This window comes from Phalacrocorax carbo, chromosome 6 (genome assembly GCF_963921805.1).
Source record: "Phalacrocorax carbo chromosome 6, bPhaCar2.1, whole genome shotgun sequence".
Taxonomy (NCBI): Eukaryota; Metazoa; Chordata; class Aves; order Suliformes; family Phalacrocoracidae; genus Phalacrocorax; species Phalacrocorax carbo.
The window spans coordinates 17144637-17171366 of NC_087518.1; the positions used below are offsets into that span (position 1 = coordinate 17144637).

The window sequence follows — 26730 nt, forward strand, 5'->3', positions numbered from 1 at the left end:
GCAACTTCTCAGCAAAGCCTATCACAGCTATATAAAAAATGGCATTTCTGGTTCAGGCTGTCAGACGCTCGGCCAAAAAACCCAGTGAGGAATACAGACACCAGGATACAGGGAGCTTAGAAAACTGCCTTTATTCTATTACTTGTTGGAAAAATGAAAATACAGAAAGAGTTTAGTTGGCTGCAGAACAGCAAGAAGTTCACAGGTTAGGAGTCTGATCACTACATGGTAACCAAACTTACACAGAAAGTTGTTTTGTTTGGGTGGTGGTTTTTTTTTTTGTTTGTTTTGAAACTGGGTCCAGCAATGAACTTAAGGCAACTGAACAGTTCAGAAGCTTTGAGTGTGAGCAGGCTGTCTTTTCTCATCCCTACAGCACGTCATGGAAAAAACTCCTCCTGGGTGTGCAGACCACTCAAATCATCCAAATGGGTCAGAGTCTTACAAATGAACAGGGGAAGAGGATCAGCTGCTTTCCATCGGACTTTATTGTCAAATACAGTTTCTTAAAAAAACCCAGTACACCTTAATGCAGAGGTTACAAGTAACAGTATTAGGAAATCCAATTATACAAAAAATACTACATCTAAGCTGGGGTAAATAGATTTATTTTTGGTAACATACATTTAAACTGGCACTAATTACACAGTAACTAAAAGGTAACTAACATGAAACCACAGAACCCTCACTTTTCCTTAGCTGAATGGGACTTGGTCATTTCAGAGTGATCACATTTTCAAAGTAACATTTTACAGCACTGAGCCATGAAAATCAGATCTTCTTAAATGTGATAGCACTGAAGCCACACTTGATTCCACATACAGCCATGTAACTGTTGTACTCAGTTAGAATAGGACGTTAGTTATAAAGTAGTTACAGAGCAATCCTCCGTGTTGACAGCTTTTTCTCTTTCTAGAGAGAAGAAAGAAGATATATAGAGAATTGTCTTCAATTAGCGCCTGGCATATCCTGTGAGTGCAGAAAAGGTTTATTAGAGGAATGTTGAGGTTAACCTTGGGTGCACAGATGAATTTGATGCAGATTGTTATAAAAATCATGGTTGGCTTCTAAATACTGGTAGCAAGATGACTCAATTTTTAAATCTTTAAGTAAATTATAGATAATGAAAAAGGCCAGTAATCATATACTAAGATTAATAAACAGCACTTCAAAATTACTCAAGTGCAGGGTGCTGCTTTGGCCATCTTCCTCTGGCCACACTTTATAAGAGAAGGCACCCAGACTTTTTCTTGCCACGCCGGGCTTGCAAAGCAGCTCTAGTGGCCATTTCAAAAACCTCCCTCACACCGTCTTTGGTCTTTGCCGAACACTCCATATACCCAAATGCACCAATGCGATTTGCCATATCCCTTCCTTCTTCAGGTTTGACAGGCTCCTGTAACAGCACAGAAGCAACAGGTGAGAACAATCCAAGGCCACACCAATGCGCGTCCATCTTCCCTTTCCTACCCAGCTTCCCAACAAAGGCAAAGAAATTTCTGTATTAAATGCACATAATTAATTGGTTAATTAATAATTAACTGCTCCCGACAGCCATCCTTCAAATAAAGGCAGATTTAAAATAAAATTTTCTTATTTTCTCAAGGTGCAGCATGCACCTCAGTCTGGATTACACAGGGTGTACGTTTCCATACAGCACCAACACTTGAAGACACAATCAGTTTTCTGACACCTCTGACCTTGAAGGCTGCAAATCCCTTTGAAACTTAAGCAAAAGCTTGCTTATTTCAGAGGAAACGTTTACACAACTCCTTGCCACAATTGTAACAAAAGCCCTTTGAACAAGTCCCAAATTTAACGCCTCAGTCTTCGTATAAAAATAAATATTATGCAACAGGAGCAAAAATTCCAGGACAGAACAGAATATCTGCAGTCCCACACCCAAACTCAGGGTTTCAGACATGATCTGGAAATGAAACCTAGTGATAGGCACTTCCTGAACATACAAAATAAAGAACAACTTGAGAGTGCATGCACTTGACGTGTCAATGTCTCCCAATTAATTCCTTTCTGCCTCAGGGATCCAGCTCTCCAGCATGGAGAGCAGCTGACTGTTAGTAACCCAATATAGCCATTTTCATTGTTGAGAACGCCTTTTTCTAAAAAAATTAAATCTCCAAATATGAAAAAAGAAACACCTAATTCAAGGCAACATATACTTTCTGGTTTCTGTCATGGATAAGCGTTCATTATGCAGCCCGTAGGAAGCTGTCAGCAAGCTGCAGATGCCCGTTGAATGCTCTGGTACAACCACTACACACTTTGTTCATTTACTCTAAGACTATCAGAAAGGAACCTGCCTGCTTCATTTTGGCCAGCTCTCGTCTTGTGTGCTCATCATTCCTCAGGTCCTTCTTGTTTCCTACCAAGATGATAGGCACGTTGGGGCAGAAATGCTTCACCTCTGGGGTCCACTTCTCTGGGATGTTTTCTGGGAGAGATGCGAGGAAAAAAAAAAAGTAGTATGGCTGTACTAAAACCCACTTCTGGGAAGCTTTTTATTTTAAATCTTTTACCTGCTGCCTGAGCGGTTTTAGCCTGCTAATCCACACTGATGCCCTTTTTTCTACTCTTAATTTGGGAAACAAATAGACCTGTTCTGATATTACCAAAAAAGACAAGCCTGTCTATGGCAATTTTAAAGCCGAAGGACACCTAAAGTCTTGGCCCTCCTACATCTCTCAGTAGCTACTTAATAAGGGTTAGCATAAAGTACTTCAAAGAACAGCATGCAGAATTCTGAAGTAGAGGGTTATGGAATATTTTGCTTCAAGAGAAACTTTTTATTTACCTAAAGATGGGTGCAACCCTGAAGCATAAGTTTTTACATCACTTCTTCCTTTTAAAAAGCAACATCAGACGACCATTCCGAACTCCCCCATTAACTGCAGCAGAAATATTGTTCTATGCACTAATTACAGATGCACAGAAACAAAGACTTTGTGTAAGTTATTTGCAGGCTTGCCATTTCTCCCTGTCTGCAGCAAATGAATTTGTGCTCATATACAAGAAACTTTTTCCTCCTAACATAACTTCCCTACATTACTTTTTTTTTTTTTTTTAATATGGAGCTACAAGTGAAAGACTTGGCTTCTGAAAGCAAAACCTTGGTAAATTCTATACAGCAGGAAGTATTGTACAGCCCAAAACATTCAGCTTTGCTTTCAGAAGCTTTCAGACATCTGAGATTCACCAGTGTATGTACCTGCAGGCTATATAACCCCTTTTAATCTTCACAAAATTACATTCAGCTTTTGAAGAGACATTAACTATAATGGCATTGTTTCCTTGCTTGGAAGAACAACTCAGACAAGCATTTTGAAGCCAGTTTCTGCACTATGACCAAAACAGCAATTCTGTAGCTGCACCTGGAGTGCTCAGGGGGTGCCAGCCTCTAGATGCTGCAGACCTGAAGAGCCATCTGGCAGCTCACTGCTCCCAGGGACGTAGGCGCCCTGACACTGGTGAGCTGGAAGGGAGGAGAGTAAGGAAAAAATGGCCAAGATCAGACCCTTTCCCCCTGCCTCCAGCGTTCAGTAACCCATCTTGCTTCTAGGAAGGTGGGGTCAGTTAGCTCTACAGCTGCCAGGGGAGCAGCATGCGCAGCAGAAGTGAGCACAGCTCAAATCTTGTACGTAGCTGTTCACAGCCACACCAGGTATGAGCACAGTACCACTGCCAACTAAACCTCAAATTCATTGTCTTTGTCTCTCTCCAAAACAAAGATGTCTCTGAACCCAGGATCAGGTGGAAGTGATGAAGAAAGATTAGGATTTCCCAGATATCAAGCTGGCATTGAGTTTTCTGAAAAGACACTTTCACACTCAACTGTCTGTTCAATGGCTGCTCCCCTTTGGAGGCAAGGCAAGAAATGAGACTGAGCAGCTATCAAGCATTACCCCAGTCAGACTGTAATGCCTCTGTAAAATTTTTTACTGTGAGGGTGGTGAAACACTGGAACAGGTTGCCCAGAGAGGTGGTAGATGCTCCATCCCTAGAAACATCTAAGGTCAGGTTGGATGGGGCTCTGAGCAACCTGATCTAGTTAAAGATGTCCCTGCTCACTGTAGAGGGGTTGGACTAGATGACCTCTAAAGGTCCCTTCCAACCTAAACCATTTTATGATGCTATGATCTTAAGGAATATTTTGTTTGCTCATTTACTCAAACCTGTGAACTGTGACACGAATGGTATTTTTCAACCATTGTGGCAGCTCCATTCAGGACTAATCCTTCCATTAACTGCATTTCTGTGCTTCCTGGATCCTTTTTGTCTCATTCTTGTTTTTCCTAAAACACAACTCTGGGAGGCCATGTTCATCCTTAAGATAGATCAGAGGTGTAGTAAAAAAGCCTAAGGACAGTTTGCAGTGATTGTGATCACCCTGGCAGCAGAAAGCTCCACATGATTCAGTGGTTTAATGCTTTTAAGAGATACCTGGTATCCCATTTATGAGCACTGGTTAAAATAATTTGACATCTGTCATTAACAGACAAAGCAGAGGGATCTCTCACTCTTCTTGGCTAGGAGCTGCCCAATGCATGGACATTATGTTGTCCAGTTATAAGCAAGTATCAATTGGTCACTGTACAGAAGGTCCTTGTCAGAGTACAGCTGGTCACGCACTCACAGAATCAACGTGCCTAAAGATCTACCTCAATGTTATCTGCATTGCAATAGGAAACCTCACAAACAGCCACTAGTGAACAAATCCCACTGGTGAGAAGTAGATGAGGGAATTTTAACAGGAATTGGCTTGTTTAAGAAAATGCAACCACAATGTATTTGTTTAGGAGACTACACTGGATGGATGCAGTAATTACCATTTTAAAGGGACAGAAATCAAAGTTCTAGAGATGTTGAGTTTCAGAAATAAGAGTATCTCTATCTCCTGCTCCTTACCCTCTCCAAAAGCATCTCTGTAAGATCAAAAACATTGATATCTACGCATCATATTTATAAATCAATCAGTGAAGATTTCAGCCAGTTCATTTTCTGTGTGGGCACCACATAGAAGAGGTGCTCATCTAATACACAGATTTTTGAAACGTATGTTTTTGGGGCTCAGAAATAATAAATCAGGCAGCTCTTTTCTCCATCACAAGTAGATGTCAGTCACTGGAAAGCAGGCTAGGAGAGTATAAATCTCCAGCCTCTGATCATTTCCACCAGTGAGCCACCCCCTTTCAGTGCAAGCCGCCCTCCAGTGTCGTTCTAGCTCATGTTTTTACCCACCAAGTAGAAAGCAAAAAATCCCAGGCTATTTGGGATTAATAACTCAGAGTGTGTCAAACTGATCTCTCTTGAATAAAAGGAGGGGGTGAGGGCGGTGGAAGGGGTGAAAAAGCTAGTGAAAACTAGCTTTCCCATTTACATAGAAAGAAAGTTACTCTATTTTCCTGGATATAGTGTGGTCTTGAGTGTATAAGAACCTGCGATTTTCAAGGAGAAATAAAAACCAGAGTGCAGCTACAGTCTTCCTGCTTGCTTGGGGCCACCAAGGCGGCACCTCCCAAGGGACGAGCACACCAGCACACTGCCCTGGCCCACCAGACAATGTTGCTGGGTTGGGGGTGCTGATCTAGGACAGGGAGCTGCCTCCCTGCTAAGCGTTGCTCAAATTATGCAGCAGAGTCCTGGGTAAACACAGCATGCTGCTTAAGCTTACAAAATGCCACTCAGCATTGTTCAAGAATACACGTATCTTTAACGTCTTAATGTCTGAAAACTATAAATTTAAACCAGTATGAATTTTGAAACTAGGAATTCCCTCAGTCATAACAGCACATGAAAATGTATTTTACAGCACAATTTCCAAGGGGAATACAGCAACACAGAGACATAGTTTTGATTCAGTTAGCAATCTACTTACCTAAACTATCAGGACTATCAATTGAAAAACACATAAGTATAACATCAGTATCTGGATAAGAAAGCGGTCTAAGTCGATCATAGTCTTCTTGTCCTGCTGTATCCCACAAAGCCAACTCAACCTGCAGAAGAAAGATCAAGGCAATTATCCAGGTCACCAAGGAAGTTTTGATTCAGAAGCTAGTAACCCAAGACAGATGGAAAAATATTTCCATTAACACCACTCAAAAGGACGAGACTACAAGACAAACCACTTTGACAGGAGAACTATTAAAAATTTCATGTTCCATAACTCCAAAATTTGATTTATTGCATCTTATGATACTTTTCGATATATCCATGACCAGTGTCAATTCTCTGAAAAGACATAAAAGCTACCAGCAGAAAAGCAAGACAGAATAATTGAAGGGAATTGGCTCCAAAGGGCTGGGAATCTATCTGATAAGCATTCCAGAAATATCAGTTTGCAGTGAAAGTGGACCAAGTATATGCTTTTAGGATTATTCACATTTTCAATTCATTTACAGCTAGAACCTGTAGTGATGAAGAAATGTCAAGATTGTACTTGTGCACGCATTCATTAAAACTCCATCGCATCAGAAATTTACGCTTGTAATTTGTTTTGAAATAAAGCTGACTGATGCTTAAAGCTTCTTGTTACTAAGAACTGAGTAAAGTAGCTGATATTCTCAGCATTTCCACTTATGGTGGAGCTAGGGGAGAACATCCCCAAGGATTGTTTAAAACTGTAGAAGGAATAGCCAATGTTTAAATTAGGAAATTTAAAATCTAGAACCAAAGTCTTAAGGTGTAGTCTTGCTTGAGATTCTCTGATGCATCTGCCTTGGCAACAGAGTGGGTTTCTTCTTATTTACACTCTTACATTCAAAAATTACAGTCCACATCAGTTCAGACAAAGATAGATGGGCAGAACTGGAACCCAGATGTGAGATGGAACATGCAATACAACTGTCTGGTTAAATTGTGAAGATACAAATACAGTTACATGCACATGCAAAAAAAATTCTTCTGTATTTCAGTCAGAAATACTCCTCTCAGAGCCACCTCTGCATTTGCAAATGTGAATTTTGTGGCAAATGTTCATATTTTTTTGGAGACTTGTCTGTTGAGGGCTTCCTCACATGACACTGAAATCAGCTCCTTTGCTCTACCTAAAAAAACGCATCGCTGTTTTATCTTCACATGGCTTCTGAACATTTCTGGTAGTGCTTTTCTAGGAAGACAGGTGTAAGCAGCCGTCAAACAGAACAGTCCTAAGCACGGATCTCCTACAAACTTTATTACAAAAGTTTTCAGAAGACAAAGTGCTCATCTAGTTACAAAAAATTCAGCTGACATTTCCATAACAGAAAATGCACTGCTCAAACTGTTCATGCAATTTTTATTTAGATACTGACTGCATGCAGCTGATAGGGCACAACTCTCTCTTCAAGCAATGTAGAGATGCAGAGATTCAGGCAGAGGGAATGAGGAAGTTTGACTAGGTGATAAGAGAGAAATTGATATCATACATATTTTAAACGGTAGTCCTTAGAGTCTAAGGTACAATATAGAAACTGCAGAAACTGACACCTGGGGGGGAAAACATGTCCTAATACTAGTCTAAAGGAATAATTTTTTTTACCCACTCATATTATGGGAGAGAAAAGCTCTTTTTAGACTCAAGTAGCATGAACTATCATGACTAAATCCACAAATAATCCATGCCTGTAACAGCAGGAAATCAAACTTAAAATAAATCCCAAATATAGCTCAAAAAGTTCTTGCTCAAATCAGGATCAAAACTGAGCAGTTTCAATCAATCTGTCACTGCATCTGAACTAGAATTGACTGAAAGATGTTCTGGCTGTACCTGAACCCGGAGCAAAGGCACATGCCGCTGCAAGGGATGTGACACGGAAGCTCAGCACTGTCAGCATCAAAATCATGCTTGATGTGAGGACCCTTGGCACTGAGGTCAGCTCTGTGTCGTTACTGTGCATGACATAAATGCAGAAGGCAACCTATCCGGCACTCAGACAGCAGCCTTCTGAAAAATGCCTCTTGGAGCAGGTGTCTGGCATGTTTGCTTGTTTGGCAAACAAAAGAACTCTGAGGTCACACAGATTAAAAACTGATTTTCAAAATATTTAAAACTAAAATGGAATATTTTAATTACTAATTTACTGAAGTACAAACTAAAAATGAAGTTTAGTGAGCTGTGGATATGCTTGGCTGCTAACAAGTGTGTTCCTTCAGACAAGTAAGACAGATGATGCTGATGTACACTACAAAAATCAAATCCCTTTGAAGCTTGTCAGTCATCTCTTCTGAAGAGGATCCTGCACATTGTCAGGAGTGAGCATGAAAAAAGATTCTCTCCAGGAACTAGACTGTTTTAATCACAACACAAGGTCCTTGTCAAAACAGGGGCTCCATTATGCAATTCCAAAGTCTAGAAGCCCAGTGTCCTTGGCATGTAGGCACATCTTTGAATCGCTCCATTCCTTCCCACCAACTGCAACGTTTTACTTTGAATAACCGTATGTTTTTTAGAATCTCCATTAGTATAACATTCAAAAATAGCTTGTTAAACAGACATTAGGTATAAGCAGGTTCTAGCAAGGCCAATATTTTTTCCACGGGGACATGCTTAGTATTTAAAAATACATTTACAACATAAGCACTAAGCGCGTGTACTAATCACTTATTAAAGAAACGTATAGATCTCCATGCTATTCTGAATAAATGCAAGTTCACTTTGACTGTTACAGAAGTGTACACATACCTGCTTTCCATCCACTTCAATATCTGCTACATAATTTTCAAAGACGGTGGGAACATACACTTCAGGGAACTGGTCTTTGCTAAATACAATCAGCAGGCAGGTCTTTCCACAGGCACCATCACCCACTATAACCAGCTTTTTTCGAATGGCTGCCATAGCTGAAAACAAAACAACCACTTATTAATTCTTCTGCTGCAGCTTTTAACCAAGATGCTAATAATTAACAAGCACTAAGTTTCCAATTAATAAGAACTTTTAAATTAGGCCTAAATGTCTGCTAGAGACACAGACAAGTATTTGGAATCACATGAGTTCAAATTCCTATCATTTTGAGAAAAGCATTCCCCAGGACTTGTCAACATGCTAGTGAGCCACTGGATGCAAAAATAGTAGAAAGGAGAGGAGACCAGCCTGGTTTCGCATTTCTTTACTTATTCTAGAGGTTGAGATAGGAATGTCCAGAGATAGCGCGTGAGCAAGCAGCACTGCCCTAGAGCGCCTGCTGAGAAGTGTCTTTTAGGTGATTGAATAAGCAGTGCTTCAATTCGAGGGCAGTAGTGTTTTATTATCACACTGATCCGTGTTAACTACAAAGTGCCAGAAGCCGTGTGGAAGTCAGCTGGACTGAGGCCACATTAGAGCACCAACAGAAGGATCTTAAGGTAACCAGCCTGTTCTTCAAATTAAAATCACCACACTGCAAAGGATTTTGGAAGTACACATCCCACTCCCCTTTCCTCCATCCAGCTTTCCTGGACATCACTGTTATCAAGTTATTTTGCCTGCTATCAGCTTACATTAAGTGAAGTGGGTACGCAGAGGGAGACAGCCCTGTGGTGCTCCACACAGGTCTTTGCTGTTCAATGTATTGATACTGGCAACGCAGAAACCAGTGTGAACAGTGAGCTGACAGTTTGTTAATCATGTGAAGTTATTCCAGACAGTTCACTGTAAATATATATCTAATAATGCATACTAGGAGAAAATTTTTCTGAACTTCAAATGGGGCTCTAAGCTGATGGTTACACTACATGAGCAAGATCTTGGGTCAAGTATCAAGCTCCTTGAAACATGAGCTTGGTAGCAGTCAAAAAGAACAAAATGAAATAGCAGAAACGGCTAGGAAGGGAACACAACAATGATACAACCACTGTACAAATCCGTGGATTGATCACATGCAACTTTGGCCTGAAAGACATTATGAAAGCTTGATCGGGTTTAGTGAAAGCCTAGAGTTGGGGTGGGACTGAAGGAGATGATTGTGCTGGATCTGGCAAATTTCTACACAGTCACAAGTAGCCCAAATACTATGGATAGGGATTGATTGCTCATCACCACTTCCCACAAACAAACGTGAGGGAGGTGATACACAGATAGTAGAAAAGTGTTCAAGCCCACCAGAAGGCAATGGGCCTGGGGAACTCCAACAAGACGATGTTGTGGACACATGAAATTTATATGTGCCTAAAGAACACCAGGTAAGTATGTGGAAGAAGCTTCCTGTGTGAGTTAAAGAATGCAGAAAATGTATCTGCCTTAGAAAATCCCCAAAGTACTCTCAGGCTGAGAGTACTTTGGGAAGGACTTTACATGTGTCTGCTGTCTTCTTTCTTTTCCCTAGGCATTTATTTGTGACCATTGCAGGAACAAGCCAGAGATTTAGGGAGGGACCTGGCTACAAGGGACTGAAATGAGGATAGACCCATTACTACTTTCTTCTCCATAAAATGAAGGCACTCCAGGGGAAGCCACTTAGTCATCCTATGAAGCTTCCTGGAAACAGAGCAAAAAACAGCACCATCATAACACCTACCATTGCATGACCAAAATACCACTGAGGGAGCACCTTTAAGTTAACTTTTCCCATGACAATCCCAGTACAAAGCTCTATGAGGATGACTAGGGCTGCTGGTGAGGGGAGAGAGGCTCAAAGAAGTACAGAAGAGAATTAAAAGACATAGCAAAAGTGTTTTCTCCTTTCCACCTCTTCTCTTGCCATACAAAATTAAGTAAAAAGATAAAACTAACCCTCTAAAAGCAACCTTTAGTACTATTAGGTGGTGAAGCAGCAGTGGATATTAGAGATCCTGTACTTCTGCTCCAGGTGCAAACAGAAAAGGACCATTTCAGCCCATCAAGCAGCAAGGGCTTAACGACTTGTAGAGCACAGCTTTGTCAGACAAAACTGCTCAAGCAATCCAAATCTATCTTTAAAATGGGCTTCTTTCACCTTGTGAATATATAAGTACACACATTCAAGTTATTTAACTTAGGGATTTGGGGTTATTTTTATATTTGTGAAAGGTTTAAAATGATCCAAGCTTTAAAAAGATTTTCTTTCCGTGGTTTTAGATGGTTTTGAATACTTTCTAGCAATGGTAATACCTGTTTTTTACAGAACTGGAAATCATCTCTCCTCTGTACCAAGTCAAGATCAACTACTTACAAGTTCTACCTACTGTCAGCTTTGTCTAATCTGCCCCTAAATACTGTAATACTGAGTCCTACAAAACCTTTGAAGCCATCTATCCTGTGCTCCACAACATTTACTATGAGAAAATTTCCCCCAATGTGTATCCTCAACCTTCTTTGATGTAAGCCCACTTATCCTATTTGTTATGGGCATAGGAGAATAGATTATTTCCCTAGTGCAGCTGAGAACACATGCCTTCATTTAGTCTTCTCTTCAGGCAAAACAATTCCAGTTTATTCAAGCCCTCTCTGTAAATCATATTTCTTAGACTTTCCTGTTGCTCCCTTCTGGGCACAGTCCAATTGGCACAAACTTACCAAACCAGAGAGCCCAAAAGCTGAATCCAGTATTTTACCTAGGGGTTTACTAGAGCTGAAGGATTATTTTCTTGATCTTCCAGGATATACTGCTGCTTAAACACCATACTGGAAGTGTGTATCTTTTTTTTTTTTTTTTCTGTCTTCCCAGAAGACAACAATTCTGATAAATTAAGCTTTTAATTCATGATAACTCCCAGATCTTTTTCATTAGGCCTGCTACATAGCAAGTTCCTCTCTATTCACACAGCTGAGTGTTCTACTACCATGCTTTTATTTATCCTTCACCTGACTGATGTTTTATTCTAACTCCAAGTTCTAGTTCCGTCCTCCAGCTTAATCATACCCTTTCTCAGATGCAAGTTTAACAATCATGACTCCCAGATAATTATCTAGGTCATTGATGAAACCACACTGGAGACAAAGTAGGTGGATGATGGAATGGGATAACCTGTCCTTCCTCAGTATCCTCCCTCCTTCTTTATGCCTTCTGTGCTAGCAGCTAGGGCTCTGGCCCTCAATCACTTGTGTTACCTGCAATAGCACCTAGGGTAGGTGACCTTTTTGGCATCACCTACTGATAACCGTCTTTTTCTGTGGACTATCAGATCAACTCTTCCTTTATCTTCCTCTAAATGCTTCCATCACTCTAGATTTTTTAAGTGTTTCTTGCCAGTTGAATCTCATTTTATGCTTTGGCCTTCTACATACTTATGCCTAAGGTCTAAAAGAAAACTTCAGTTCCTTACAAAAACCAACAAAACCAAAAATACCCAACATAATTTAATGTAGTGCTTTCTATAAACCTTTCCCTAAAAAAAAAAAAGCTTAAAAATTTTATATAAAATATAGAAAATATAATATATAAATATATAAAATATATTAAAAAATTATTTCAGGGGTTTTATTTGATCTCAATATCTCTCTCCTGAGAAAAGTCTATCATGAAACTCTCCCTGCCTGAATCTTTCCTGAGACCTGTTGACATTATTTGGACCCAAGGTGGAAGACCACTCTGTCAATCAATATGCCCCTGATGACCTTCTATGCTCAACCACATCCTTCCCACTGCTTAGGATCCACCCCATGAGACTCTTCCCTGCTCAATCTTTTATATGCCAGACAGCCACCAGGACATCTCAAACCTGCTGAATAGTTCCTTCGCTCTAGTACATCAAACATCTAGGTAATGAAAATTCCCTCACCACCAACTTCTGTGGCCTCCTGCCAAGATGCTTACAAAAAGCCTCAACCACCTTATCTTTCAGCATCCCGTAATCCATGCATTAAGCATCTTTACAATAACAACCTCCTAATTTAGAGGATTCAGTGTACAGATCAACATATTTTAGCTAATTGTTTTTAGTTAAAATAAATACATTCCTATCCAGTGGGTAGCTATAAGGGATTTTTCAGGTTTGGCAACATCTCCGTCGTACAATAGAGAAAAAAACCTGTTTGCTTAGAATGGAGCTACATCTTAGTATTGGCTATCGCAAGGATAACGCTTAACAGCATTCACAGCAGTCAGGTCCTTCTGCTGCATTTTGACATGCTCTGCTTTTCTTAATCAAGTATTCTAAAGCCTGGAAATACAACAAATTTGGCCAGCAATATGTTTTGACACGAATCAAAAAGCACTTTAATAGCCTAAAAAGTTTCATTTAAGACATATGGTACTTGTGTTACATACAAGGTAGCATTTGCAGCCTGTCACCAGTGACTATGTGTCTACATTTAGAGGTAGAAAAACCTATATGAACTACCTAAGAGGATATTACAAATAGGCCAAACCCAGGCTACCACAACATCACTGTAACTGAACACAAGTACTACACATGCATCCTGTTATGCAATGCATAGGGCAGGGAGAGGCCAATAAATCAAGAAAGCTGCTGGAACAGCATCATTGATGATGCACACAGAACACTGAGCAAGAAATATTCTATCCCAATTAGTATAACAGAATGGCTGCAGTGATCTTCTAGGGGAATCTGTGCCATCTTCTGCAGCAAGAGACAGATCTGCAGTTTTTCCTACTCTTAAATGAACCGCTCCTCCCACCTTCACATTTATAGGATTTTTAAAACCAGCTAGTCTGCTAGATTCAAAGTGAAAACTCTCACAACATGACTCAGGTGACTCATCTGAATGGAAGAGATTCAATTATAACATTTCCTCAACCTAGGCCAGTGCCTTTCACAGGTATTACAAGAGCTTTAGACAACATTTACTCAATCCCACTAACATCACAGGAGGTTACAACACAAGGAGCTCCTGTTTGCTGAGAGTTGCCACACTAATATCTTTGTTACATGAGGCTGCTATTTCTAAGCACAGTGACGCTCCAAGACTCCTGCAGCATAAAGCCCTGCTTGTTAAAGAGAACCTAGCAAATACTCCAGAAGAATGAGAAATGGGGAAAATATTTTTCCCATGTTTTAAATGTACTCCCCCCTCTAAGTATTGTTTACTGCAGTGGAATTTGCTGCTTCTCTTCAGCACGCTATTTAGTTTTCCAAGGAACAACATTTCCAGTGCCTCCTCTCCTGCAAATTCCAAGGTCACACAGCATGAGTGAGGATTCTAGACACGCTGTTGACGTTGTGAAGTTGGATAAGCCAGTAACAAACACACCAGGTTTGCCTGTCTCACTCTGGATCTCATTCTGGAGAAAGTAATAAGGTAGAAGAAACAGCCCTTTACCATCACATAGGTATCCCAACTAGAGTTAATTTCAGTTACCAATCAACTACTACCAACTTCATATTGCCCCTGTGCCATATGGGAAGATTCCTTGCATAATGCACAGTTTTGTAAAAAAATATCTGGATTACTGCATGTGTTAGCAAGAACTCAGCAGAAACAGTTCAGCAGGACCATTCTGATGCTGAGGGGGAAATATCCTTTAAATTCTTTCCCACCTAACCTTGCTGAAGTCCTTAAAACCAAAATGTTGGAAAGTGATGGTTTTGAAGTCTTGTAAAGACTGCTTTGCTGCCAACTCCTCCATACTCAGCACTTAAACAGTTTGCTATTGAGCGAATTACAGCCTGGCACTCTTCTCGCTTCATTTCCCCCTGCCCAGTTCAGTCAGCCCTGCCCTGGGCCAGAAGGAGGAACAAGAGCAAGGATGAGGGACAAAAACATGAAGCCCTACTCCAATCTCCCCCATCCCAACCAGTCAAGCCCTGCCCTCTACCTACCACAGGGGAGAACTGCCTCTGTGCCAGGCCCTGAATTTGCTCTTAAAATATACTTACTTTTGTTCAGGTTTGAGGGGGAGGAGGAATGAGTTTCCCCAAAGACTGCAGTGGAGACGACATGGATGAGCAGGCTTTTCCCACAGTTTTCTTCTGGCTGTTTAGCAAGATCTGGCATCAAAACTGAGAACTACTGAAACAGTTTGGAGCAGAAAGCAGATGAGCCCAAAAGGAAACAGGTCTGATTTTAGGGCAGCTGTATACAGTGAAGAAACCGAGACTGAATACAGAGGATTTGGGTGGGGGAAACGGTCTGAAGACCATGAGCAGAGAATGGGGAGGGGTCAGGCAAACGGGCCAGGAGGAGTATGTCAGAAGGATGTAACTGCTCATATCCACCCTCCTCTGGAGCAGAATGCAGGATTCCCACATCTCCCAGCTGTTTAACTGCCAACAGGAGGCAAGCGTCTCAATCTTCTCCTCTGTTGAAGTCCCAATGGAAAATGTCAGCAACTATACATTTTGTAATCTTTTTTCTCCACTGCGCTTTTCATCAGTGAAAATATGTATAAACAAATGTCAGAAACATTGTAGTTTGCTGCTGAAATGCTATTCATGCTACCTTAAATCAGCTCATTTGAGCATACATAACCCTATGGGTTCTATCATGCTTTTTTTCCCCCACATAACCCATACAGGATGGGCTACGCTCTTAAATAGCAGTAGTTGTGAGGTAAAGGAAACTATGACCCCAATTCACTTCTTACAGAAGTTGCAAAATGGATAGCAAACAGCCTTGGGACTGCAATAAGAGTCAGAAAAAAAAGAAAAAAGAAAAAGGTGATTAAATCACGTAAAGGAGTTAAATACAACACACGCTTCTCCTACTGGATTCCTAAAAGATCCTGGAAGAACTACATATACCAAAACATGCTGCAGGTGACCACTTATTTGTCTTTATCTCTGAAGACATCTAGAATAGAACTCATCTGTACAGCTGCACTGAAAGTAAAGCCAGACAAACTCCACACTTGGAGCAATTCAAGCTTATTTGGTACCATGTACAACTTGAGATCAAGTACTACTGGGGTAGAAATACAGTTCAGTTACAAGCCATTGGAATACAAACACTAAAAAAATTAATGCAGTCACCACTATAAAGGACACAGTCAACACAGCTTATATCAATAATTGAAATTTACTTAATTCTGTGCAAATTTGCCTGTGGACACTTGCATTCATAAACTGATAAGCCACATTATTTAAAGCACTGCTAACAAGGCCTTTGGGAAACAACTATTTATATTCCTTACTGCATCCAGCACATAAAGCAGTTTGACAGTACTGCAAAACAGACCTATTTCCAACTACAGAGCTATGTGGGAGCAGTTGGTAAGAAAAAGATATCTGCTGGTTTGGTTTTGTTTTGTGGTTGGTTTTTTTTGGCTACATATGAAATTTAAGGCTTGAAAAAAATCCCCAAGCTGGCAAAGCACAGGGCAAGCTACTGAAGTTGTATATTAAATATAATCCACAGTGAAACAGAGATTTTCTATTTTAAGATTGAAGTACAATTGAAAAAAATTACACAGAAGGTCAGTGTAATATCCAACAGAATTAAAATACTGGACATAGGTCCTTCAAGAAGGTCCTCAGACAGGGTAAGCAGAGTGTTCAGCTTTCTGCTAGCAGTTTATTCAGACCGTGTGTTAACCATGCTCAAGTCTGGCAAGTTTTACTAGATTGAGAAAAGTGCTTTGCAAACATAGCTGCATACTTCCAGAGCCAGCGTTAAATTGGGAGCAGTATAGCTGTGCTACAACCCCAGCTAATAAACCTCACCAGATCTCAGCTAACTCCACAAATAACTAGCTCAAGCCTCTTTGTACCACATCACCAGAACTGGGAGGAGAGTCAGCTTAACTGCATTAGATCTTAATAACATTGGTTCAGCGCCAGCCCCAGTGAACCCTCAATGACTGCTGAATTTTATACAGTCATTAAGAGTTATCCAAAAGTACAAAATTGGCATTTAATAGGCATGGGCATACAATGCTTTTCAGTTAAACACAGAGTGTGTTGTTTATGCTGCCTCTGCAATGGCTGCAATGGGGCAGGAGATAATTCACCCAGCACAAAGCCTGCCAGCACAAAGTTTTTGAGGACACCTGAATCGGCAGTCAGTACGAGATCCATGTTGTGTGTCATGTGGACATAGTACATCCAATCTGAGATATCATGTGAAGTCTCAAAGCTGGATTCATCCTATCAAGTTACAGCCTTTGCCCTTGCTTTCCTCTTCAGGACAAATCTTGCATGACAACATACCCTGACTCTCAGAGAAGAAAACTGCTTTTGATTCTCATAAATTTTCTTGATTTCTAACCACCAGAGTAAAGAGAAAACATTTTGCTTTGCCCTCCCTCCTGTACAGTCCACCCACCAGTGCTTTACAGGGACGATGCCTCAGCATAATCAAACGCTCCCAGAAACACACAAACTATCTTTTGTCAAAACACCCTGTGTGACCCAGCACTGTGCCCTGCAAGCAGCTCCAGCACAGACACTGACCAGACCAACTTGTCCCTGCAGCTGAACTTATATTTCTTACATCTAGAGACTCACAGACCATCCTTCACAAGAGCTCTACGCACGTATAAAAATGGGTACATTGGCTTAGGACTTCAGTCTCTCCACCTCAGCACCTGGCATTCAGGACCAGCTTAGGAGTGGATTCCTACAGAAAAGCAGATGAGGAAAAATGAAAAAGCAGCTTCCTCCTCCATGCTCTCCAGCCTCCAACCATTTCAGTTCAGGAGCTTCTGGGGTCAGATGTGGTTCCCATGAATTTGGTAACCTCAAAGAGATTTTGCTTCCATGAGCTTGTCCAGATTCCCTTTGAACCCATGGAAACTTCCAGCACTCACATCCTGTTAGAGGGAGCTCCCACAGCTTAACTACACATTGTGTGTAAAGCCACTTCCTTCAAATTCAAGATTGTCCCTATTAGTTTCTTTTACTGCCTCCTAACTCCTAAATGGAAAGAGAGCAAAGAGTTTACTTCACTCACACTGTTCCTGCTGCTCATGTAACAGACCTTCCAGACTGAAGCATTGTAGCACAGAGGTGGTTTTTTTTTGTGGGTTGTAGTTCTTTTGTTGTTGTGGGTTTTTTCTCTTTTTAAAATACCTTTACACCTTTGACAGTAGCGACTGGCTGATCTATCAGCTAGCTGCTCCTAGCATAAGGCGTAACAAAGTGGTAGAGGTGTCACTGGGAAGCGCTTCAGCCAGGAGGGCCCTTGGAAACCCAGCAGCACAGCACTGCGTACCTTCCCATCCCACATCGTCCACCACAGCCCCAAAGGCACCAGGGCTGCTGCAACACAGGCCCCAGGAGCTGAAGCCCAGAGGGACACCCCTGTTCTGAGAAGGGATGCTGCTATATCCACTCACAGCCTATCAGAGAACCACACCCTGAGCTGCATTTCAAGTGCAAACAAGCTGCAGTTTGGTCATTCCCTGGTACACTCCTTGCATTAACTCAAGTATGGACTATCTTGACTTTAAAATAGGTGATAAAAGAGAATCCGCTATCATGCTTCTTGCTCCAGCAGTTACATTTTCTGCATTAGTGATGACATTTTATTTGTCACTTCCTCATTTATTTGGCCTCTGTAAATTTCTTCATACTGGTATTTTGTTTCTTCCTGGGGATTGGTAAGAAATACAGCCCAAGAGCTAACTCCTTCATGTTCTCACTAGACACAGATTCACTTGAGTCTCCACTTGCCTTTTAAAGCTGTCCTCTTTCTACTAAATGTAATATGAACCATATTGATTTTGTACTGGCTTAGTTTCTCACTGAAAACGACATGCAATTACTGCCAAGTGCTAAACGAAGGCTAAGACGAACACCTGTACTTAAGAACTAAACTGAAACAATTAACACTAATTGTTTCTATATCCCCCAGTCCAGGTTGAGTGACATTGCCTTAATTATTTCCTGAATGCTGTGTTACTTATTCCATTATTGTACCTGGGATTGATGTCTTAGTCTGATGGGATTATAATCATTAAGGTTGTCCTACATTTCTGTATTATTACTGCATATTAGCATTCTTTCCAACTCAAACTGCTGCAGTACATAAAGAGCTTTCTGGGGCGGGGGGGGGGGGGAAATCATATAAACCCCCTCCATCCTCAGGCCAGAGATCTTCAGAGCTGAGACATGTATCAAAACAGAGGTGTCAGTTACCAAGTCTGGTCAGATTAGGTGTGCAATAACATTATTAAACTTTTTTTTTTTTGCTTTATTTAAAGAGATAATCAAAATACCTGACTACAGGGAAGTTCCCTGTGTACAGATAAATAACTGGTAAAAGATAGGAAACCAGACAAAGAAATGCTCAGCTGCCACAGAGGACCACCACTGGAACCTGCACAGCTCAACATTCCTTAGTGACCTGGAAAAGCAAGGGAAAATAGCAGTACAACAAAATTTACTGATGATGCCAAGACGTTCAGGTAATAAAGGCAAGGGCTTACTGTGATGAATTTCAGAACCTTAACAGAGTCTGTGCCTAAGAATAAAATTTGAAACAGATAAATGTGAAGTGATACACAAGGTAAAAACCAGACCCAACTTCCTATACGAGATGATGGACTGGGAGTTGATCACTGCTACTCAAGGGCAATATTTTAGGGTTGTATAGTTAATTCCTTTAAAATACAATCTCAACACTCTGAAGAACTAAAAAAAGTTTTTAAATTCCAGTATTATGAACTAGGAAAAAATGAACAAAACAGAAATCATTAAGCTGATGCGAGAATCCACAAGTATGCCTGCATCTTTTGACTCTGTGTGCAGCTGTGATCCTTCCTATGTCAAAAGGCTACAAAGGAACTGGAAATGACTCAGAGCAGGGCAACATGGATGATTAAACTATAGAACAGCGTCCATATGAAAAACAACTATGGCAGAACTGGAAAAAGGACAGTCTGGAAGAGAGGCAACCAAGAAAGAAAACTACTACAGACACTCCCCTAAGATCCTAAGCAGCAGTGAGAATAGCTGGGGCCTGAGTGTTCAGTCTTTAAAACAAGGACAAGGGCACATGGGATGATCCAGGTCCAAAGCAAAGGCAGGCAGGCCTCCCAGCAGGGCGTATCGCGAGGCTTCGTTGTTTCTACCACATTTCAACTTTTTACATCTATAAGTTCTTAGTCATAGGTTTCTTTTTGAGCTCCCTTTTTCTCCCTGTTACTTTTCATGCTTTTGAGCTTCTGTTCTGTATTTTCTACTTTCAGTTTCTACTTTTCTCCTATTTCATCTGTAGGGCCTTCTTGCACTGTTTTTTAAGTGCAAACAAAACAGATGCCTTCATTTCCTTTCCAAGTCAGGTTATTTAATTCGCTTTCAACACTTGATTAGGGAAAAATATCACAAAAGAAGGTTCCTGAAACATCTTTTTTAAGCCTGTTTAAGCCAAAATTTTTAGAAACTAAACCAGCAATACATGCAAGCAAAACTCTCCATCTTGACATTGTCATGATGCATCCTGTTTTGCAAACACCAAGCTTAGCCAAGGTCCTCCTGGTCTACTACAAGTTTTCTTTGTTCCTTACTATCTGCAGAGTTCACCCCTATGCTGTTCACCAACCTGTTTCTATATAGTTAGTAAATTAACATCATTTCAGAACCCAGGAAAGACGACTAATTTCAGCATTTCTCCCGTCTTGCTCTACCACAGTAAGTCCCTTTCTAAGTCTGAAGGCAAAGCTGGGACTATGGAGGCAGAAAGCAGCATTCTGTCCTCAGGACCTGAGGCTGCCATTGCTCTCCTTCCACCCTCACCTAACATTCTTGTTACTTTGCCCCTACTGACTACATCTTCGTTATCTGTAGGCACGATGACTTACAAGAGCACTTCTGTTATGCAATACTGAGTCCCAAGATTACTTCGTGCAGAATGAGATTAGAGCTAATATTGATGTAATTATAGTAGATCTGTGGATCTCCATTCATGCACAACCTGCAAAATCCTTTGCATTTGTGACTTTTTCCTCGGTATCCTCTCTGCCCAAGCACCTCCAGCATGTCAAAGATGATGCGGGGTACCCACATGCTGAACAAAGCAGGTTCTGCTTGGGTGAGATCACTGTCTCTATGCACCCAGCGCTGCCCTGATGCTGGCAACAGAAGCACATATGGACAAGAGAAACTAATACCAACTCTTCCAGACAACCATCTTTTTGTACCTATAGCTGACACTCTCACCTGTGTTCCTCCTTCTCCCACCGTAAGACATCTGTTGAGATTGCACTGGTTCAGATCAAACATCCATCAAGTCCAGCACCCTACCTGACACACGCAGGTACCTCACAGGAGTAAGAGTAAAAGAAGGAACAAACACATTGATACCTCTGCAAGTGTATTTTCTCACTTTCCAGCTTGGGTGTACTCTTAAGGTTTTTTTAACCTTTGTGCCCAACAGCCCATTTGCTAGCATTTTCTTCTGTGATTTCATCTGTTTGATTCTGAAGCCACATAAGCAGTTGTCATTTAAAGCACTTTGTGGAGCTGCATTCTGCAGTCTCAGTAGAGACTGTGGGAAAGGCACCATCAGTTTTGATCCAGACCAGAATATCCTTAGTCAGGTCTTTGTCAAGCTGAAGGGTTTAAATCTTTCTAAGCATCACTTGTATGGAATCCATTCCTTATGCCTGATCATTCTTCTCAGCTTTTTCTTTGCTTTTCCAGTTGCACTGCATCTCAAAGTCCATCTTTCTTCACACAAAACCACAGTAATCAGTGTGCTAAGAACTGAGAGCCACGATGCTATCCTCTGTTTTCTTATTTATTTCTTTCCCCAAAGCCCCTCACACGTGCTCAGATGATCACTGTGGAACATTAAACTCGCATTTTCAGAGAATTATGACAAGCTCTTCCTCCTAAGTGCCAATAATTAACTTTCTCCCCATCAGCGCATAAACAAACCAAGATTTCCCCCCCACCCTCCAACTTTTTATTTATCTGGGGAACAAATATCATTTGACATTTTACTGCCTGTAATTCAGTGTCAGAAGGCTGAGCTGCCATTCTTGCTAGTCAGCTCTTGTCTTTTCTTCCCTTACTACTCAACACCTTTCTCACCAGATCATTTATGAGCATGCTGAACAGTACAGGTGCAGCACAGATCCCTATTATATTCTTGTCCCAAGCTTCCCTTCTCTGTGCTTGTCAAGTAATTCAAAAACTCCAGTAGATTTAAGCAGCACTGTTTCCTTTGCAAAAGCCATGTTGACTTTCTCCAACCATAAGTTGTTAGTCCATCTGTTTATTTTTCAAAAAGGCATTGAACTCTGTGATATCCTGCTGACCTATATTTAAGAACTCCTACCTTGAAAGCCATCTTTACTTCTCTGTCTCAAGGTATTAAGTGAGAAGTTACATAGCATAATTAATAATTTGGTCATTTCACCTCTGAGTTTCCTTTGGAACCTCTGGACAAGCACCATCTGGTCTTGACATTTTGTGACTATACCATTTTGCGCTAAAAACTTACTTGCTGACACTTCAAGCAGAGACAGATCTTCCAATGCATCCTGTTCCCCAAAAAGCGAACTTCTGGCATAGGAACCTCTTTGGAGTCCTCCACAGTATTTCTTTCACTTCATCATCATCTATTGGCCCTCCAGACTCCAGCAACTTTCTCACTACCGATGTACTTGGAAAATAAATTTTTTTTTTTGCTATTGGTATGATGTTGCTCACAGACTTTCTGGCAGGTCCTTGTATTTTTCATTTTACTTGCCAGAGTTCACATTCTTATTACTTTTCAGGTTAACTTCATGACTTGAACTTTCTGAAGGCTATATTCTTATTTTTAATACTTTCTTTATCCAAACTGCATGCTTATTCTCATTTGTCAACATTCCACAGTATAATTTAAAATCTTCCCAACAACATTTTCAAGTGCAGAAGCCTAGTTCTGCTGTGGTTTACATGGAGCCCAGCCTTTCCAAACAGCTTTCAGACTGAGGTTCAAAAATGAGCCAATTCACTTTGTCAGTACCCCGTCAAGATCCTACCGTAAGACGGCCTTCTCATCTCACGCAATTTCAACAGAGCAGCTAGAAGGTGAAGAACCAAGAGCCTCCAGGCGCAAAACAGAATAAAAATTAAACATTAACAAAGAATGCAAACAGAGATAACTGGTACTTGGAGAGCTGCTAGTTCTTTCAAACCACTGACACATGCAAAGACAACCTTCCTTAAAACTGCGAAGATGAGGAGGAGGAATCACTTTGTACACATCCACAGGACAGATCTGCTCCAAATGTGACAGTTCCATCAGTCAGTACATAATCAGGTGAGACAGAACTATTTACTGTTGCAAAGCACTCTAATTAACTGAGCAAAGAGACTGAACTCAACCCTATTTCTTATTAAAAACAATAAAAAAAGCAAACAAGAAACCCAAAACTGCCACAGCTTGAGGAAAGAAGTACCTCCTATTCATTGTGGGTGTAATGCCTCATTTTACTCTGTATACTAGTGACTATCTGTTCCTTCTACTAGGGACCTTGGTCACAAAGGCTGGTCAGAGAAAGACAGTGAACCTTGTTCCAATTAGTTTAATTAGATGATTCACTTAGGAGGGACTGGCTGTTAGTTGTGTGTATGCAACAGTGGATGGCAAACATCTCAAAAGGTGGTCTAAGGATATCCTAGTCCTTTTACTGTCTCAAATGCCCTTCTCAGGTGAAAACACGGTGATAGAAAAAGGACAGAAGAGAGGGTGGACACACCAGAGCTGTTCTACTGACTCCAATTATGCTTTTGGTAGCTTTTTTTCACAGTTCAGAATGAGGTGAGGAGAGAGATCATATCAGGGCCAGAAATCACACGGCCACCTAACAGCGGTGCAAAATGGCTTAAAGCAACGCTAACTTAACTGGTGTACTGGAGACAGTCTTTGGGGTTATTTGTGCTTATTTTTGAGACAATCCCAAGAGTAATAAGCAACTACTATTTTCTACTTAGCTACCTAGCTATTTATAGTGTCCAGTGTCACAGGCGAGGAATCACACCAGAACGCAAGGAGCAGAAGATTTTCACAGTGCATTCAGGGGTGTGCATTTGCATTGTCAGCTGTACCCTGGGAAAGAAGGTAAGCTGCCATTAGGTGCATTTATTTTGCACAGCACTCTATTATAACACTTCTGTATTATGGGGTTTCACCCTTACTTGTTTACTAGGACAGACTCATCACGGATCAATTTAAGATTTAAAGGGCATGCTGGCTAGCCTTTATCAACATGCTAACTTCCTCAAACTCACTGATTAAACTTTTCCTCCACTTGAGCTGAACTGCATTTGAAGACAAGTCATAAGACAAAAGAGCGGTTTAAATGGATGTGGAATAACACATGAGCCAGATTAGAGTCAGTATAAAAAGTAAAAGACAGTGTCTGAGTGGAGACTTGGAAAGAACTTAATGATACCACAGCAGCAGGGAATAAAACACTACAGAGAGACCAAATGAGGAGATACAATAGGCTACTGAGAAGGTAGCAGTCAAGGCCAGAAATTCCTAGGGCTGAGTGGACCACAGGAACAGTGTAAAGACAAGCCAACAGGGTTCAGGGCAATGTAAATACATTGAGAAAATACAGACAAAGCCTAAGAAGTAGGAAAAACAAGAGTTACCATTAAACAAATTAAGAAAGATTATGGTACTTCTAATCCCCTCCAAACTATCAAGTCAGTTTTATTTGGAATTTGCTTATCTGAAGAGTCATCACTAGTCCTACATCCTGGTGGCAGTTAAGATCATTTAGGATGTTTTTACTGTCAATTCCTGGCTTAGAGAACTCCCTGCCTCTGGCGCTCAATTGCTGTGGCACTCGGCCAGAGCGTGAGTTTGGTGAACTAGGAGGGATAACGCAAGAGCTGCTCAGCTTAGCTCTCTGACTGAATTTCTTTTGCCCCTTGTGTGAAGGTGCATTTATGTCTCAAGAAATGATTAAAAAAATCCAAGCACATATTATAGTGTTAAATGATATAAATATCCCATTAAAATTAATGTCAAGCATTATGCTGAATACGCTGTTAAGCATTCCAGTGAACTAATTAAAATGAAATAAGGCTAATGGCAATTTTTCTTTTTATAAACATGCAATGTTGGTCCAAATCAGAGCCAGAATTAGTCTGCATCTTTGAAACAGAAATGCTAGTGCTGTGTGGCTAGAGACCTGGGTAAGGCCAGAATGGGGCAGGAGGAGGAGGGCACACAGTTGCATTAGAAAAGCCTTCAACAGAAAGTAAATATTTTCACAAACAATCTTTTCAGGAAGGGAGAAACTTCATATTTCCCTACTAAAAAAAAAAAAAAAAAGGAGAAGAAAAATCCCAAAACGAAGCCATGGGAAAGTCTAATATGTTGAGTCACAAAACAACATTTAGGACAAGCAAAACTAATTTCTGAGATTTCTGAGATAGAAGGAGGGTTATAAAAGTTTGCTTTTAGAAGTGCACTATTTTAAAATGACACAGACAGCAGAATTGTTACCTAGGCTATACTCTGGGAGAAAAAAAACCAAAAGCAACAACAAACCTAACATTCCCTAGGTAGGTCCTAGGACTTAGTTTTTTCCAAATCCTGCACCACAGACAGAAAGAGCGGGTGGGAACCACTGCTCATGAAAGGTTCGCTGCAGCAAACAGGTGAACTATACTGGGAGAGAAACAAAAGCTGGATATGAGGCAGCAACTAAAAACAAACAAACCACCCTTCCAGACACCTCTCAGAGATGGACTTAAAGGGACATCGAGTAGTTAAGGCATCATTTGACTGGGCACAATACACTGCCCTGAGTCTCTGTAATAACTTTAACTCTGTAAACCCCTAATATAAGGTGGGTTTTTGTTTGGTTTTTTTTTTTTTTGTAGACCCAAAGACAACTGAAGCTCCTCTCAGCCCTGAAGGAATGGGTTTCCTGGCAAAGAAGGTTTAGGTAGCGCATAGTTTTCAGTCTAAGGTAAGGCTATTGGGCCACACAAAGCCGATCGCACTAAGAGCGCGTTTTAAACCAAACTCGAACTCTTTGCTACGCGCTCGCCCGCCCGCCCCTGGCCTGCGGAGGCTGCACCGGCCTCGGCCACGGCAACAAAAACCCAAATTAGAAGTTTGCAGCTGCGCTCCGAGAGGCGATTTCTCCCCCAGCTAAAAGTGCAAACGCTAACGCACACCGGGAAGCGTTTCCACGGGGGCTGACGCCCCTGGCCCGGCTCACCCCGGGGAGCCGGCCCGGGCCCACGCGTGGGGGGGGGGGGGGGGGGGCGCGGCGCGGCTCACCCCCCGCCGCCCGGCTCCACGCTCCGGCGCCTCCCGCGCGCCCAGGTGACGTCACCACAACAAGCTGCCAGTCACCCGGGTCACCCCCACAGCCCGGTGCCCACTCGTGTCACACCCCGCTGAGCCGCTCCCGCGCCGCCCACGACGGAGCTGGCGGGAGCGGGGTCCCCGCCGCGGCCCAAGCGCCGGGGGACGGGCGGCTCCAGTGGGGCAGCCCCCGGGGCCGCGCCCCAGCCCGCCCCTCCCCCGCACTCGCCGCCCGGAAAAGGCCCCGTTACCGGCCCCGGAAACTTGGGGGCTCTCGGGGGGGGGGGGGCAGGCCACCACACGCCCCCTCCCCTTTTGTACCCGCGATGCCACCTGGACGCGGCGACAAGAGGCTCGCCCGGGCCCGGTCGCCCCCGCCCGCAGGCTCCCGGCGGGGGCGGGCGGGCCCCACCCGGCGGTGTTGGCGCCGTAAAGCGGGGTAAGGGGGGGGGGAAGCCGGCGAGTCGCCCTCCTCCCCCCCCCCCGGCAGCGGGGAGCCCCCCCGGTACCTGCGGCCTGCGCTGGGTCTGGCTCCCGCCGCTTCCTGCTCCACAGGCCCAAGCTCGAGCAGCGGCGAACGGAAACGGGCGGGGCGGGGGCGTGCGCGCTCACCGGCCCGGCGCGACGCGGCGCTGCGCTCCCTCCACCCAGCCCCGCCCACCCCGCGC

At 42.1% G+C, this 26730-nt stretch overlaps 1 protein-coding gene across 1 annotated transcript; it reads right to left on the minus strand.

The window, feature by feature from the left end:
* Nucleotides 1-106: 106 nt before the first annotated feature.
* Nucleotides 107-26730, minus strand: RHOA (ras homolog family member A). Its single transcript, XM_064453920.1, has 5 exons — nt 26572-26730; nt 8681-8838; nt 5894-6014; nt 2322-2452; nt 107-1396 (listed from the first exon to the last, which is right to left on the minus strand). Exons 2-5 carry the CDS (start codon nt 8834-8836, stop codon nt 1223-1225), a joined length of 582 nt encoding a protein of 193 aa, XP_064309990.1. The 5' UTR covers nt 8837-8838; nt 26572-26730; the 3' UTR covers nt 107-1222.